Source organism: Schistocerca nitens, chromosome 6 (assembly GCF_023898315.1).
Source record: "Schistocerca nitens isolate TAMUIC-IGC-003100 chromosome 6, iqSchNite1.1, whole genome shotgun sequence".
Classification (NCBI taxonomy): domain Eukaryota; kingdom Metazoa; phylum Arthropoda; class Insecta; order Orthoptera; family Acrididae; genus Schistocerca; species Schistocerca nitens.
Window position 1 is genome coordinate 376,381,799 of NC_064619.1, and position 17,357 is coordinate 376,399,155.

General features: G+C 41.6%; 1 protein-coding gene across 1 annotated transcript in view; it reads right to left on the reverse strand.

Moving 5' to 3' along the window:
• LOC126262266 (villin-1) overlaps positions 1–17,357 on the reverse strand; it is a 364,535-nt gene that overhangs the window by 243,223 nt on the left and 103,955 nt on the right. Inside the window, exon 2 of the mRNA XM_049958769.1 lies at positions 7,849–7,902. Within this exon, the coding sequence (XP_049814726.1) occupies positions 7,849–7,901 (53 nt within the window). The 5' untranslated portion in view covers position 7,902. The remainder of the gene's footprint in view (positions 1–7,848; positions 7,903–17,357) is intronic.

Consider the following 17,357-nt stretch of genomic DNA (forward strand, 5'->3'; position numbering starts at 1 on the left):
CAAGTAGGTAAAAAGACGAGGGCCAATAGAAATCCTTGGGTAACAGAAGAAATATTGAATTTAATTGATGAAAGGAGAAAATATAAAAATGCAGTAAATGAAGCAGGCAAAAAGGAATACAAACGTCTCAAAAATGAGATCGACAGGAAGTGCAAAATGGCTAAGCAGGGATGGCTAGAGGACAAATGTAAGGATGTAGAGGCTTGTCTCACTAGGGGTAAGATAGATACTGCCTACAGGAAAATTAAAGAGACCTTTGGAGAGAAGAGAACCACTTGTATGAATATCAAGAGCTCAGATGGCAACCCAGTTCTAAGCAAAGAAGGGAAGGCAGAAAGGTGGAAGGAGTATATAGAGGGTTTATACAAGGGCGATGTACTTGAGGACAATATTATAGAAATGGAAGAGGATGTAGATGAAGATAAAATGGGAGATAAGATACTGCGTGAAGAGTTTGACAGAGCACTGAAAGACCTGAGTCGAAACAAGGCCCCGGGAGTAGACAACATTCCATTAGAACTACTGATCGCCTTGGGAGAGCCAGTCATGACAAAACTCTACCATCTGGTGAGCAAGATGTATGAGACAGGCGAAATACCCACAGACTTCAAGAAGAATATAATAATTCCAATCCCAAAGAAAGCAGGTGTTGACAGATGTGAAAATTACCGAACTATCAGTTTAATAAGTCACAGCTGCAAAATACTAACGCGAATTCTTTACAGACGAATGGAAAAACTGGTAGAAGCGGACCTCGGGGAAGATCAGTTTGGATTCCGTAGAAATGTTGGAACACGTGAGGCAATACTAACCTTACGACTTATCTTAAAAGAAAGATTAAGAAAAGGCAAACCTACGTTTCTAGCATTTGTAGACTTAGAGAAAGCTTTTGACAACGTTAACTGGAATACCCTCTTTCAAATTCTGAAGGTGGCAGGGGTAAAATACAAGGAGCGAAAGGCTATTTACAATTTGTACAGAAACCAGATGGCAGTTATAAGAGTCGGGGGGCATGAAAGGGAAGCAGTGGTTAGGAAAGGAGTGAGACAGGGTTGTAGCCTCTCCCCGATGTTATTCAATCTGTATATTGAGCAAGCAGTAAAGGAAACAAAAGAAAAATTCGGAGTAGGTATTAAAATTCATGGAGAAGAAGTAAAAACTTTGAGGTTCGCCGATGACATTGTAATTCTGTCAGAGACAGCAAAGGACTTGGAAGAGCAGTTCAACGGAATGGACAGTGTCTTGAAAGGGGGATATAAGATGAACATCAACAAAAGCTAAACGAGGATAATGGAATGTAGTCGAATTATGTCGGGTGATGCTGAGGGGATTAGATTAGGAAATGAGACACTTAAAGTAGTAAAGGAGTTTTGCTATTTAGGGAGTAAAATAACTGATGATGGTCGAAGTAGAGAGGATATAAAATGTAGACTGGCAATGGCAAGGAAATCGTTTCTGAAGAAGAGAAATTTGTTAACATCTAGTATAGATTTAAGTGTCAGGAAGTCGTTTCTGAAAGTATTTGTATGGAGTGTAGCCATGTATGGAAGTGAAACATGGACGATAACCAGTTTGGACAAGAAGAGAATAGAAGCTTTCGAAATGTGGTGCTACAGAAGAATGCTGAAGATAAGGTGGGTAGATCACGTAACTAATGAGGAGGTATTGAATAGGATTGGGGAGAAGAGAAGTTTGTGGCACAACTTGACTAGAAGAAGGGATCGGTTGGTAGGACATGTTTTGAGGCATCAAGGGATCACAAATTTAGCATTGGAGGGCAGCGTGGAGGGTAAAAATCGTAGAGGGAGACCAAGAGATGAATACACTAAGCAGATTCAGAAGGATGTAGGTTGCAGTAGGTACTGGGAGATGAAGAAGCTTGCACAGGATAGAGTAGCATGGAGAGCTGCATCAAACCAGTCTCAGGACTGAAGACCACAACAACAACAGTGTTCAGAGCCATTTGAACCATTTGAAATTCCTGAGTCAGGTACGCTACTAGATGGAACCACATAACGTCATACGCAGATAAAGTTGCAAATCGTGGAATGGGGGGGGGGGGGGGGGAGAGATGCATCACGCCTTCGGAACGATAAAACTCTGGCATCACAGAAAAGGCAACCGATGTGGGAAAGTTACTTAGAGGACAAGCGAGACAGTCGATCGATAGAAATGGAATAACATGGCAGAATCCACAAAGCGAGCAGCAACACAGGAACACACAGTGTTAAAAGAGACGAATGATAAATAAATTAGCGGGATACCGAGAACTGAATGTAATCTAACGAGGGAATATGAAGTATTTCGATTTAGTATCCGCAAGACAAATATGAGAGGCCAAGCAACGTGAGCAGCAGTCTCACGGAACGACAAACCGCAGTCTGTACAGACTCCCAGCCTGCCACTGAAAATAAACGCAGAATATACCCATTTAAAACAGCAGATAAAAATTCGCTTGATGCCTTCCTAAGAGAGAGAGACTCCATTCCCTCCAATCTAATTATGTAAGTGTAGACCAGATATGGCTCAAATTCAAAGACACAGTATCGACAGCAATAGATAGATTCATACCGCATAAGTTAATAACAGATGGGAATGATCCACCATGGTACACAAAACACGTCAGAGCACTGTTGCAGAAGCAACGAAAAAAGCATGCCAAATTCAGAAGAACGCAAAATCCCCAAGACTGGCTAAGTTTCACGAAAGCTCGAAATTTAGTGCGGACTTCAATGCGAGATGCTTTTAATAGTTCCCACAATGAACCTAGCAATATGAAACATTTATGCATGAAAACAACAGGAAGCTAAAGTCAATGGTAGAAAACCCAAAGAGATTCTGGTCGTATGTAAAGTACACCAGTGGCAAAAAAACAGTCAATACCATCATTGCACGATAGCGATGGAAATGTTACCGATGATGGTGTCACTAAAGCGGAGTTACTAAATACAGTTCTCCGTAATTCCTTCACGAGAGAAGACGAAGTAAATATTCCAGAATTTGAAACCAGAACAGCTGTTAGCATGAGTGACATAAAAATAAATATCTTAGGTGTTGCGAAACAACTAAAATCACTTAAGAAAGGCAAGTCTTCCGGTACCGATACTATACCAATCAGATTCCTTTCAGAGTATGCAGACACAACAGCGCCCTTCTTAGCAATCATATACAACCGCTCACTTGGCGAAAGGTCTGTTCCTAAAGACTGGAAAGTAGCACAGGTCACACCAATATCCAAGAAAGGAAATAGGAGTAACCCATTGAATTACAGACCCATACCACTGACCTCAATTTGCAGTAGGATTTTGGAGAATATACTTTACTCGAACATTATGAATCACCTTGAAGAAAATTGATACATAACCAACACGGATTCTGGAAATATCGTTCTTGTGCAACACAGACGAATGACTTTATTCCTATGAAGTAATGAGTGCTGTCGACAAGGGATCTCAGATCGATTCCATATTGATAGATTTTCAGAAGGCTTTTGATACAGTTCCTCACAAGCGACTATTAATCAAAATTGCGTGCATATGGAGTATCGTCTCAGTTGTGTGACTGGATTCGTGATTTCCTCTCAGAGAGGTCACATTTCGTAGTGACAGACGGTAAATCATCGAGCAGAACAGAAATGATATCTGGCGTTCCGCAAGGTAGTATCATAGGCCTTCTGCCGTTCCTTATTTACATAAATGATCTAGGTGATAATCTGATTGTTTGCAGATGACGCCGTAATTTACCGTCTAGTAAAATCATCAGACGATCAATTCAAATTACAAAATGATCTAGAGAGAATTTCTGTATGGTGCGAAAAGTGGCAATTGGCATTAAACAAAGAAAAGTGCGAGGTCATCCACATGGGTACTAAAAGAAATCCGATAAATTTTGGGTATACTATAAATCGTACAAATCTAAGGGCTGTCAATTCGACTAAATACCTAAGAATTACAATTACGAGTAACTTAAATAGGAAAGACCGCATAGATAATATTGTGGGGAAGGCGAAATAAAGACTGCGCTTTGTTGGCGACAGACCCACTAAAGAGACAGCCTACATTACACTTGACCGTCCTCTGCTGGAAAATTACTGCGCGGTGTGGGATCCTTACAAGGTAGGTTTGACGGAGGACATCGAAAAAGTGCGAAGAAGGGCAGCTCGTTTCGTGTTATCGCGCAATAGGGTTGAGAGTGTCACTGATATGATACGCGAGTTAGGGTGGCAGTCACTGAAATAAAGGCGGTTTTCTTTGCGGCGAGATCTGTTTACGCAATTTCAATCACCAACTTTCTCTTCAGAATGCTAAAATATTTTGTTGACACCCACCTACGTAGGGAGAAATGATCATCATAATAAAATATGAGAAATCAGAGCTCGAACAGAAAGATTTAGGTGTTCCTTTTTCCCACGCTCCATTCGAGAGTGGAATGGCAGAGAAGTAGTATGAAAATGGTTCGATGAACCCTCTGCCAGGCACTTAAGTGTGAATTACAGAGTAACCATATAGATATGCTTTTGAAGATCTCTGAGGCTGTAAAAATAACAATAATAAATACAATAGTAAGCATTACAGTTGAAGAAGCAATGACATCCTTAAAAAGAGCAGTTGTAGAAGTTGGACGTATAAGTATACGTATAATAAACGTAACTGCAAAGAAAATGTAGCTAGCAATAGAAACACTCAACAATCGACAAATGAAGGAAACACGAAAATATTCGGAAAAAGAAAGGAACCTAGCAATATGAAACATTTATGCATGAAAACAACAGGAAGCTAAAGTCAATTTCCTACAGTATATTTATGAAGAAATCTATACGAAAATGCTCGTCGGTAGGACAGTTTCAGGGTATAGAAAACCAAAATAGCTTTCAGTGAAATGAGAAGCAAAGGCGTCAGCATTAAGAGTACAAAAGTAATTACAAGTGTTAATCGCAGAGGAGAATGCGAGTAGGTGGAAAGTCTACGTCGAGTATCTTTCAGAAGGGGAGAAACAATATAACGTGATAAAAAAAGAAATTTGTGTTAATTTGGGAGTTGTAGAGGAGCGACTTCTAGTCTCACACAGCTTTGGAAGACTCAAGTTAAAACAAGGCAGAAAGAATAGAGAAAATTCCTGCGGAATTTCTGAAATCACTGTGGGTAATGACAACCAAATGATGATTCCAGTTACTGTCTAGAATCTGTAAGACTGAAGACATGCCAGAGGATTTCCGGAAGAATATCACCCACGCAGTCCTGGAGGTAACGAAAGAAAATTGAGGATCAGATAGACGGTTATCAGTTTAGCCTGAGGATGGAAAAATTCTCATTTGCTTAATGATAAAGGAAAGACTCAAGTAAGATTAAAATACTCTCATAGATCTGTTGACATATAAAAATAGTTCTCAGTGTAAAACGATGCAAGATGTTTGAAATCTTCAGAAAAATTGGTATATGGGAGAGGAAAAGAGGGTAATATGTATTATGCACTAGAACGAAGAGGGAACAATTACAATAGAAGAAACAGATAAATTCTCGGGTTAAAAACGGTGTAACGCAGGAATGCAATACTTCTCCTTTACAGTTCGACCTGCACATCGAAAAAGCAATGAATGAAGTAAGAGTTTCAGAAATGGAGTTAAAGAGTAAAATGCGTCAATGACAAGCTTCGATGATGACACTGATGTCCTATGAAAAGGTGAGGATGAGTTATCTGTTGAATGAGCTGAAAAGCAAGACGCACATAACATGTACAGGAAGTAAACAAAGGAAAGGAGGAATATTAAGCAGCAGCAGAAATGAGACTAGCTACAAAATTAGTATCGAAATTGAGACCACGTAGTTGATAAAGTCAAGGAATTCTGCTACCTTGGAAGCAATATAAAGCACGACGAGAGAAACAAGGAGGATATAAGGAAAGCAGACTAGGAAAGGCAAAGGGAGCAACACCTCCCTCCGCCCTCACCCTTTCATCCAATGGTTCTATTAGTATCAAACATAACACTTAATTTGAGGGGGTACATTTCTAAGCTAGTACGTCTTGAACGCAGCATTGTTTAGAAGTGAATCACGGTGATGAATAAACCGAAGGAGAAGCGTATCTAAGCGTCTTAACTGTGGTGTTACAGAGAGCTGTAGCCGTAGATTATAAAAATCGTAGAGAAAGGCAGATCAGAGAGAGTGGACTATGTGCAATAAATAATTGAGGATCTTGGATGTGGGTGATATTCTGAGATGAAGATAGAGTTTGAGCTCGCGCAACGTATTCGCGATAAATACCGTAAAGGGACCCAACACGTGAAATGCCGCATTACGTTTCCAAGAGTACGAAATTGTTTTCTGACTCACTAGTATCGATGCATGTTCTCCGAACTACACGCAAGATGGTAATCCAGAATTAGTTATCAGCCAGCAAATTCTTCAGAGAACAATATCAACGTTGCTGCGAAATAACTGAGATTAAATAGGCGTGTCCCTTAATCCGATTGCATCAGCGGCAGCGCCATCTCGAAGCTCAGAATCCGCACGCGTGAAATTCTTTCAGTGTATTAATGAGCAGAGCTGTACATTCAGTTGAAGGACCCGAATACTCCACTTACGAGACTACAGTCCACAATTTTTAGCAAAAGTGCAGTGTAGTACGAATTTAGCTGAACTTCAAAGACTGCGCTTCAAATTAAGTCGTGACGGTGTAAGATGGATAATGTTCATCGATGAGACTACGCATTGAAGCCTGGCAATTGCGCTCGCTTTTTCTGCTGGCTGGAAGTAGTAAGCTGAAGTAAGGATGTCTGGCTTACGACATAAGCGCTGTGTCCAACAATGCATGGGAACCACTATCCCAATAGGTCAGCTCTGATGCCGCATATGCTCTGGCTCGTTTGTCAGATGTTATGCGAGTAGCGTATCGGTATTTGCGGCCTTAAAAGAATTTAGGAACAAGAAGTCGTTGCCCCATTTCGCTATTCAGATTTGTATGTATACATCTGCATACATATTTTTACTCAGAAAGCCACCGTATGACGTATAGCGGACGGTACGTTGTACCAATGCAAGGATTCCCTTTCCTGCTATACTCGCAAACGGAGCGAAAGAAACCCTACTACCAGTAGGCTACGCCTTCTTACGAGCCGTCACATCTCTTATTTTCGCGGTCGTCGCACGAGATGTAACACCTCACCTGGTGATGATCCGAAAACTCGAGCGATACTCAAGAATGGCTCATACAGTGTTCTATAGATGATATCTTTTGTATAGGAGCTATACTTTCCTAGAATTTTTCCAATAAACAGTTGTCGACCAGTCGCTTTTCTTGCTACCGACCTAACGTGCTCCTTCCATATTCTCAAGGTTGTTTCCATTACGCTGCAGAAGTTTCGCTGGAAAGCCCTTATTTATCCTCCATACATCTGCTATACCTCCCCATCCGATTTCCAAATTTTTGGAGTCCTGAAGAAAGACATTTGTGGCAGTCGATTTGCTCTTGAGGAAGAGGTGGATGCCTTGGTACAATCATCGTTCCGTGGGCAACCACAAACGTTTTTCCATGTTGGCATTGGCCGTCATGTCTCACAGTAGGACAAATGCATCAACAGTTGAGGCGATTAGTTTTTAAACAATAAACAGTTTACCTACTTTTTTCCGATGTGTCTCGTTTTCATTTGACTATCCCTTGCAGTGCGGAAATATAAACAGAAAATCAGTATATAAAGTCATCGTAGAAAGTTGAAGTGTAAGAGGAGGAGGCACGCTTACAGCGTGTTAAAGTATTTTAGCTTCTATATTAAATCATACCTTGCGAGGGAACGGCAGATGTCCTTAGTGACCTGAAAGATGTTGCCCTAACTAACAACCTTCGTCTACGTACCTCTCCTGTTGGACGGTCAGGCTGTTACGCTGAACACTTCTGCATTCACGCATCCTGTAATGGATAATGTGAAATCAGATTGTGCCATCTACACTGAATAATTAAATTCTAACTCTACATAAAATATCAAGTACACACTAACAACGAGTCCTTCACAGCTGAATCTTACCAGCTCATAATGTTTTAAGCAAATTACTTTCGTAACAAATGTTCAGAGCAAACATACCGTAATTTATAGTTACTGCACGGAAAAAATGAAGTTTGCGTCGACAAAGTTCTTTGCTAGTACTAAAAGTGAAAACGTTGATGAAAAATCATTCATCGCACATTGACTAATCTAGCTATAAAAAAAATTCACCTTCCATGCGAATTCCTACAGATGGTACACAATAGCGGCGACAATGTGTTATGTTCTGAGAGCAGAAAAAATGTTTAAGTTCTCAACGCAACATCATTATTTTCAAGCAATGCCGTGAATGTAATAGGTTCACAGTAGTAAGTGAAACTACGTAACTGTGTTCATTTTGCCTTCTTCATATCACGGAGCGATAGCAAAGGATACTTCCTATGTGACGGGTTTGATTAGTACTGGTCGCTGAAAACCTACCGGCCGCCGGCCATCCCGCACTAGAAGATGCCGCTGGACTCGTCTGCGTCACTGATTTCGAATTATTGTACACTGGTAAACAAAGAATTGTATTATTCTAAATTTACGATTTCAAATGTTGTGAGACTGTTAATGACTAAGTCTGTGTCCATCTGCCGGCCGAACTATGAAATTTTATCTGCTGATGTCCCCGCAGCTTTGAAAGCATTACAGTTGGTTACAGCACAAAGTTTTGTTACATATTGTGAGTCGTCAGCTACGAAGGACATAAAGTTGATGCACAAGATTTTTTACTATATTCGACTAGTCAAAGATGTGCTGAAAACTTTAATAATTAATCAGAGAGAAGTCGCAAGACCCGCTGGAGATTGATTTCACGGAAATTGAAGCGATCAGTCAAATAGTCTGCAGCGACTAAAGTAATTTAACCGAAGATAGGAAGTGAGTGGTCTAAGATATAAAACATTAATGTCTCTTAGTTTCTACGAAGATAAAAACAAAGTCTGTAATCGGTAATAAAATTTGTTTGAATCAAAATTTATTAGCAACATGTCGGCTGCAAAACATGATCCATGGAATATCTATGGAACAGCAACGTCAGAGAATCCTGTATATTCCCTTGACGTTCCCATAGCTACGGTAAACTCAATACGACGATAAGAATATTTTGCACGACAAGAAGTTTCCTCCTTCCAGTGGCTTAATCTTACGAGAGCTTAAGACGTATTTGTAATAGTAGGCGAAGAGAATAGATCACAAATATAGCTATGAAAAAAATGTACAGAAAAATCACCTCTAAGAATGACCACTCAGAACCGACATAGACAACACGCGACAAGGGTTTCATTGCACTCTCAAAGCATTTAACCACTTATTGCTACCGCTTTGTGGCTGGACCTGATGTCAGACTAGAACATAACACTACAAGTGCCACGTGAAAACTTGAGTCCTCTTGCTGCGAATGGAAGTCTAGATCGCTGACATATTTCCATTCATTACATTTCTTGCGACTGCTATCATAAGATCTGTAAATGAGATGAAAGAAGCATTAGAGAGAGGTTTTATGTACACAGGAAGTGGAGATCAAGCTGTCATCAGCCCGAAGTTTGATTTGAACACCACAGGGCTTTTCTAGGCACGGCCCTACTGAAGATGGCAGGTCATCGCCTTCTTCCGGCATATTTTGAACAGACTTAATCCGCCAGTTATAGTGTAACTAGGAATCTGGGCACTGCAGCTCGGCATTTTTCATGTTAATAAATAATGCCTGAGGATCAAGCAATGATGAAAGATAGATAACAGTCCTAAGACACTACCTGCCAAAGAAAATGAAAAACAATCACCCATTAAAATGTAAAATTCATAAAATAAAGTTTAGTGCCAGTTGCAACAAGACTTGTGCTTTAGATGGGCACCTGTCAGAACGAATCGAAAGTTTACTGGGATAGAGGTGTTCGCCTAGAGGTAACGCTAGGGGGAATACGTTTCCTTCGTTTTTCAAGTCTTATACACATAAAATGCGCGGCACCGACCCCCCTCTGAGAGCAAAATGGAGTTACCTTGACATAAGCATTAGTTGGTAATCAAACAGTCTCATCCATTGTAACCTGTATTACAAGTCCACACAATTTAGTAGACTGTTTGGAAAAATACCAGCTCTGAGAGTGCAGTATGTGTGTGTCTGGCACAGGCAGTTAAAAGAGCGCAAACTATGTCTACAATCACAGCAAAATACACTCCTGGAAATGGAAAAAAGAACACATTGACACCGGTGTGTCAGACCCACCATACTTGCTCCAGACACTGCGAGAGGGCTGTACAAGCAATGATCACACGCACGGCACAGCGGACACACCAGGAACCGCGGTGTTGGCCGTCGAATGGCGCTAGCTGCGCAGCATTTGTGCACCGCCGCCGTCAGTGTCAGCCAGTTTGTCGTGGCATACGGAGCTCCATCGCAGCCTTTAACACTGGTAGCATGCCGCGACAGCGTGGACGTGAACCGTATGTGCAGTTGACGGACTTTGAGCGAGGACGTATAGTGGGCATGCGGGAGGCCGGGTGGACGTACCGCCGAATTGCTCAACACGTGGGGCGTGAGGTCTCCACAGTACATCGATGTTGTCGCCAGTGGTCGGCGGAAGGTGCACGTGCCCGTCGACCTGGGACCGGACCGCAGCGACGCACGGATGCACGCCAAGACCGTAGGATCCTACGCAGTGCCGTAGGGGACCGCACCGCCACTTCCCAGCAAATTAGGGACACTGTTGCTCCTGGGGTATCGGCGAGGACCATTCGCAACCGTCTCCATGAAGCTGTGCTACGGTCCCGCACACCGTTAGGCCGTCTTCCGCTCACGCCCTAACATCGTGCAGCCCGCCTCCAGTGGTGTCGCGACAGGCGTGAATGGAGGGACGAATGGAGACGTGTCGTCTTCAGCGATGAGAGTCGCTTCTGCCTTGGTGCCAATGATGGTCGTATGCGTGTTTGGCGCCGTGCAGGTGAGCGCCACAATCAGGACTGCATACGACCGAGGCACACAGGGCCAACACCCGGCATCATGGTGTGGGGAGCGATATCCTACACTGGCCGTACACCACTGGTGATCGTCGAGGGGACACTGAATAGTGCACGGTACATCCAAACCGTCATCGAACCCATCGCTCTACCATTCCTAGACCGGCAAGGGAACTTGCTGTTCCAACAGGACAATGCACGTCCGCATGTATCCCGTGCCACCCAACGTGCTCTAGAAGGTGTAAGTCAACTACCCTGGCCAGCAAGATCTCCGGATCTGTGCCCCATTGAGCGTGTTTGGGACTGGATGAAGCGTCGTCTCACGCGGCCTGCACGTCCAGCACGAACGCTGGTCCAACTGAGGCGCCAGGTGGAAATGGCATGGCAAGCCGTTCCACAGGACTACATCCAGCATCTCTACGATCGTCTCCATGGGAGAATAGCAGCCTGCATTGCTGCGAAAGGTGGATATACACTGTACTAGTGCCGACATTGTGCATGCTCTGTTGCCTGTGTCTATGTGCCTGTGGGTCTGTCAGTGTGATCATGTGATGTATCTGACCCCAGGAATGTGTAAATAAAGTTTCCCCTTCCTGGGACAATGAATTCACGGTGTTCTTATTTCAATTTCCAGGAGTGTATATTTAAAACTTAAGTCCTACGTGATTTTGAAGAAGATATAACGAATACTTGCTCTATTTTTCTGAATTCCGTGCGTAGCTATTGCATTTATCTATAGTGCTAATCTTATGAATGTGAAATCATACTTTATAATTTAACCTATAGTGTTTGTGATTTAAAAGGCTGTATATAACCCCAAAGAAAAAGAACTTGCATATCACCCAGCAGCGCTGCCTCTCGCCTGGCACTTTTATTTCAGTAAATCTCTGGGCCGAGCTAGCGGTTGGCCTCTCAAGTCGATACATGTCTTATTAAAACAAACTTAAGCTCTTTTGCAGGTCCTATGATTTGGTGATTAGTATTCTAATTTTGTCGGCTGAAAAGGAGTAAAAAAACACCTCTTTCTTATGGTGCTTTAATCTTAGTTACACATCTAATCATGGCAACAGCCAAAAAGTCTTGATAAATCGTGAATGAAGTCATCTAGATGGCTTTATTGGCGAAAATTCATTATGGTCGCGCATTCGTTTAGTAAATTTATGCTCTGGAGAATTTACACAGTATATATTAATTGCTTGTTCTAGCTTCTACCTAAAATTTTCTATTATTCTAAGTATTTCTAAAGCATAATTGCAATATTTACTGGAAAAAATGAAAAACAATAAAATTTTAGCAGAATTCAATAATGAATAGTTTCGCAGTTTGGTTTTGAGAACATTGTTTTTATACTGAATTACCATACAATTACAATTTTCTTCTGTAGCTGAACAACAGAGCAACTGTAAAAACTATAAATCTCCGTCTATACCCAGCAGACCACTGTGCAATATTTACCGGTGTCCAGTTCGAATGCCCAGCCGAGTTTTTTTTATTCCATTGTAGGCGTAATATTTCACAGATCGACCCACTCATCTACCTCAGGTGCTGCAATCTGTGTTGTTTCGCGTACTCGCTGCTTGGACTCCAACCAGACTGTCAACATGTGTTGGTGCCGAGCCGCTATTTACAGCCGAGTTCGACACCCAGCTCCTGATACGCCTTTTGATATCTGCACTGCTGTTCCGTGAAACGCACATTCTCTCATCGCGTTCCAGCTCTGGTGGATGAGATAGCCAGCGAAATCTTAATAAATTGTTTGAATTGAACCATCTGTCCCGGTTTATTAGGTTTTCCGACGTCTTTGTTTCGGTAGACTCCACAAAGGGGAACGACAGCGTGATGGTAAAAAAACTCGAAATTTTTTATTACGTAATTCAAATGTATAAACATTGAACAATTATTCTCCAAAATGTTACATGCGACCTCCCACAAGAAACGGTTCTGTGAGTGTTTGAAGCCTAGTGTGCGAGACACGCCTAGGCGTCAGAGAAACGGTACGACACTCACGCTCCCTTTTTATACAGAGTAAACCTGATTCGCGGGGGCATTTTTAGGGCGGTTTTACTCATTTTGTGAACGAAAGTTTCAATAGTCTCATTTGGAGATACGCTCCAAAAACAACATTCAGCCGAAGCGTAGTTGTCAATATTGCTTCAAATTTGGCAACATGTCTAGTGAATGTAGGCCATACTTCTTTAATGCACGTGGCCAATGCCCTTCAAATCAAAATCTTCGATGAAATGTGCCGATTCTATGAAGACAGACTTCAGCAGCGATGCGCTCAGCGACAAAAATGGCCTTAAGGCCGAAAATTGGAGCTTATCAGGTCAAAGTATCAGAAAGCGGTCGTACACTAGCCGGGGCGATAATTGTTATGGGCCAGGCATCGATGATAACCCGTAAGTTTCAAGCTTCGTCCCATTTTTTATATTATGATAAATACTTTTCAAACTTTAAACACGTTTTTCTCAAAACTATGTTTTTCGGCATGGTGGTGTCGCCCACGCTACAATTTTCATTCGATTTTAACGATTTTTTATCTCTCTTCAAGCAAATTGAATTCTCTGCTGTTCATCGTAATCGATTTTTTTATATTGATACTTAGTATTTTTTTTCGGCCAAAAAAGAGAGAGATCCTACGATGATCTAAAATTACATCTGTAAGCATCAGGTTGACATGTTAATTTCATGTTTCAGATGACCACAACCGGGGCTACAGCTTTCAGAGCTGCCTCAGGAAAGTCCCAGTTACTCAGTGAAGATATTAATATTTTCAATAAAAAAATACCATTAAAAACTTCAATGTATGCTTTATTCATTGCAGCAAACCCCATCTGCCTACTACATTCCAATACGAAAGCACACCATGAATCATCTCTAGAAAAGCCGAGACATCACGTCACTGTACAGCGCTTGACAGAGGGTACTTCTCATACTTACAAGTATTTCGGTCCCGCCCGTTCTAGACGTATATGGAACACGGAAAGAGAGTGCTTTAACCGCCTCTGCGCAAACTGTCATCAGTTTAGTATCGTATCCGTGCCCCCTTCGGGAGCAACACGTAGGGATTTGTAATGCATTCTTCGATTCTTAACTTAGTACTTGGTCTTGAAGCTACAGAGGCAAGCTTTCGCTGGATAGCTGACTTCTGCCATGAACTGTCTACCTCTACATGGTTACTCTGCAATTCACACTTAAGTGCCTGGCAGAGGGTTCATCGAACCATTTTCATACTACTTCTCTATCATTCCACTGGCGCATGGGAAAAAGGAACACCTAAATGTTTCCGTTCGAACTCTGATTTCTCATTTCTCCCTACGTAGGTGGATGTCAACAAAATATTTTCACATTCGGAAGAGAAAGTTGGTGATTGAAATTTCGTAAACAGATCTCGCCGCAAAGAAAAACGCCTTTTTTCAGTGACTGACACCCCAACTCGCGTATCATATCAGTGACACTCTCACCCTATTGCGCGATAACACGAAACGAGCTATCCTTCTTTGCACTATTTCGATGTCCTCCGTTAGTCCTACCTGGTAAGGATCCCACTCCGCGCAGCAATATTCCAGCAGAGTACGTAGAAGTTAATGTAGGCTTTCTCTTTAATGGGTTTGTGGCATCTTCTAAGTGTTCTGCCAACAAAGCGCAGTCTTTGTTTTGCCTTCCCCACAATATTATCTATGCGGTCTTTCCAATTTAAGTTGCTCGTAATTGTAATTCCTAGGTATTTAGTCGAATTGACAGCCCTTAGATTTGTGTGACTTATCGTATACCCAAAATGTATCGGATTTCTTTTAATAGCCATGTGGATGACCTTGCACTTTTCTTTGTTTAGCTCCAATTGCCACTTTTCGCACCATACAGAAATTCTCTATAGATCATATTGTAATTGAAATTGATCGTCTGATGATTTTACTAGACGGTAAATTACAGCGTCATCTGCAAACAATCTAAGTGGGCTGCTCTGATTATTTATGTAAATCAGGAACAGCAGAGGGCCTATGACACTACCTTGCGGAACACCAGATATCACTTCTTTTCTACTCGATGATTTACCGTCTATCAGTACGAACTATGACCTCTGAGAGGAAATCACGAATAAAGCCACACAACTGAGACGATACTCCATATGCACGCAATTTGATTAATAGTCGTTTGTGAGGAACGGTATCAAAAGCCTTCTGGAAATCTAGGAATGTGGAATCGATCTGAGATCCCTTATCGACAGCAGTCATTACTTCATGGGAATAAAGAGCTAGCTGTGTTGCACAAGAACGATATTTTCTGAATCCGTGTTGGTTATGTATCATTAAGTCATTTTCTTCAAGGTGATTCATAATGTTCGAGTAAAGTATATGCTCCAAAATCCTACTGCAAATTGAGGTCAGTGATATGGGTCTCTCAGTTCAGGTTTTCCGCGCCATTCTCCTGTGGATTAAGAAGAAACCTGCGACTATTCATGCTGCCGTTATTTGTATACTTTCAGTGTACCCTGTCAGTCGTACTTGGTATGGATCGTAAACACATAAGCAATTCTAGGGTGAACCTTACAAGCGTTTTGAACATAATCTCCTTTGTGGAATGAGTGCTTCCCCCCCCCCCTCCCCCCCCCACCCCACCCCTATACCTACAACTGGGCCTCTGTGACCATTCAAACTGCATTATTTATAATTTTGTTCAAACTACTGGACCAAATGCAACGGAATTCCGTAGCTGTTTATATAATCATTCCTTACGTCGCGATCGCTTAGAAATATTTAATACTCAAACTATCGGTATCGGCACCTAGTTGCCATCTTGAGATATGATTAACCCACTAAAAAGCATCCTCAAGTTCTCTACTGGACGCGATTCGTCATAACACGCCGCTCGATCTTGGAGGGCAGCCTCATCCATTACGGACCAACTCAAGTGGGAGGGACACCAGCACTCGCCCTATAGTCCTGACGTCTTCCCATGCGATTACCACTTTTTCGCCCCTACATAAAACCCTTGAAGTGTCGACAATTCCTGTCGTTTTTGTGACAAATATATTATTTACACAGAAGATACAAAAATGATGACATGCAGAGTGTTTACATAGGAATGTGTTACATTTTTTAAGCCACACAGAAATAGTTACATGAACTAAAACAGGAAAGAAATTTGTTGTGCAAATGCACTTATGAACTCCTTCACACAACACGGCATGGTGTTTCGCCAAACGGGTATCTTCAACATGGTGGCTCGGTGGGATGAGTGCCTCAATGCTCTCGGCGATTTTGCCTGACTGGTATATCGATACTGGACTGTGCGGCCTTCGAAAGGAAACTTTTTGATCGCCCTTTGCACAGCCATTACTGTTAAAGATCGGTTCTTCAGAAACATCGACACCTCTGACTAATAAGCTTCTGCAACGTTTGAACACTGGCGAAACTGATCGAAATCGTGGGATTCATATTTTAGGAGCAAACAGGTCCCGATATTCAAGTGACAACCTCAACTTAATTTTATTGTTAATAGCAAATACTTCTTAATGTTCTGCAAAATTGTATTTATTTGCTTACGAAACGGATTTCGGCTTCTTAGGCTATATCAAGTGACAACGTATGGTCGCAAACACAGATAAAATGACGTTTGTCTGACAAGAAAGATACAAAAATGATGACATGTAGAGTGTTTACATAGGAATGTGTTACATTTTTTATGCCACACAGAAATAGTTACATTGATTAAAACAGGAAAGAAAACTTTTTGTGCAAATACATTTAACTTCAGTGTCATCATTTTTGTATCTTCTGTATAAATAATATCTGTATACGTCGTAGGTTTTTTTGTCTGCATTTGTGCCATTCAGTTGTCTTCTGACGGTGGCCAGAGAAGCCGCAAGCCGGTTCATAAAAAAACATATGCAATTTTCCAGAACATTAAAAAGTCTTTCCTATTCAATATTATCATGTGGTGCCAAGCACCGGCGAAAAATTCAGTTTACATTTCTAAAATATCATCTACTAACTATGTGAACGAGAACTGTCGTCCATAGAGAGCAAAGAAACACCAGTGCAACTGAATAGGGCAAAATAAAAAATCGTAAGCTGTCGTCCCTATACCTTCAGATAGTGAACCTGTTTCACAGAAAGTGGACATCGATACATACGCCAAAGTCATTTCCACCCATATAATCATCCACTGCGATGACGTTTTTCTCGCAAGCAAGTGTCTTTCTTTTCTAACATTCTAAGCAGTCTCCAGTCCAGATATATCACACTTTCTGTCAGTCTGGATAAATCAGTAATCTTTTATGGAAGATATGACACGCGGTTGTCTAGATGTTCTTTATTATCATTGCTGGTTTAGCTAAACAGGCATCGTCAAAATACAAAAGTTCATATACTCGTACTAATTA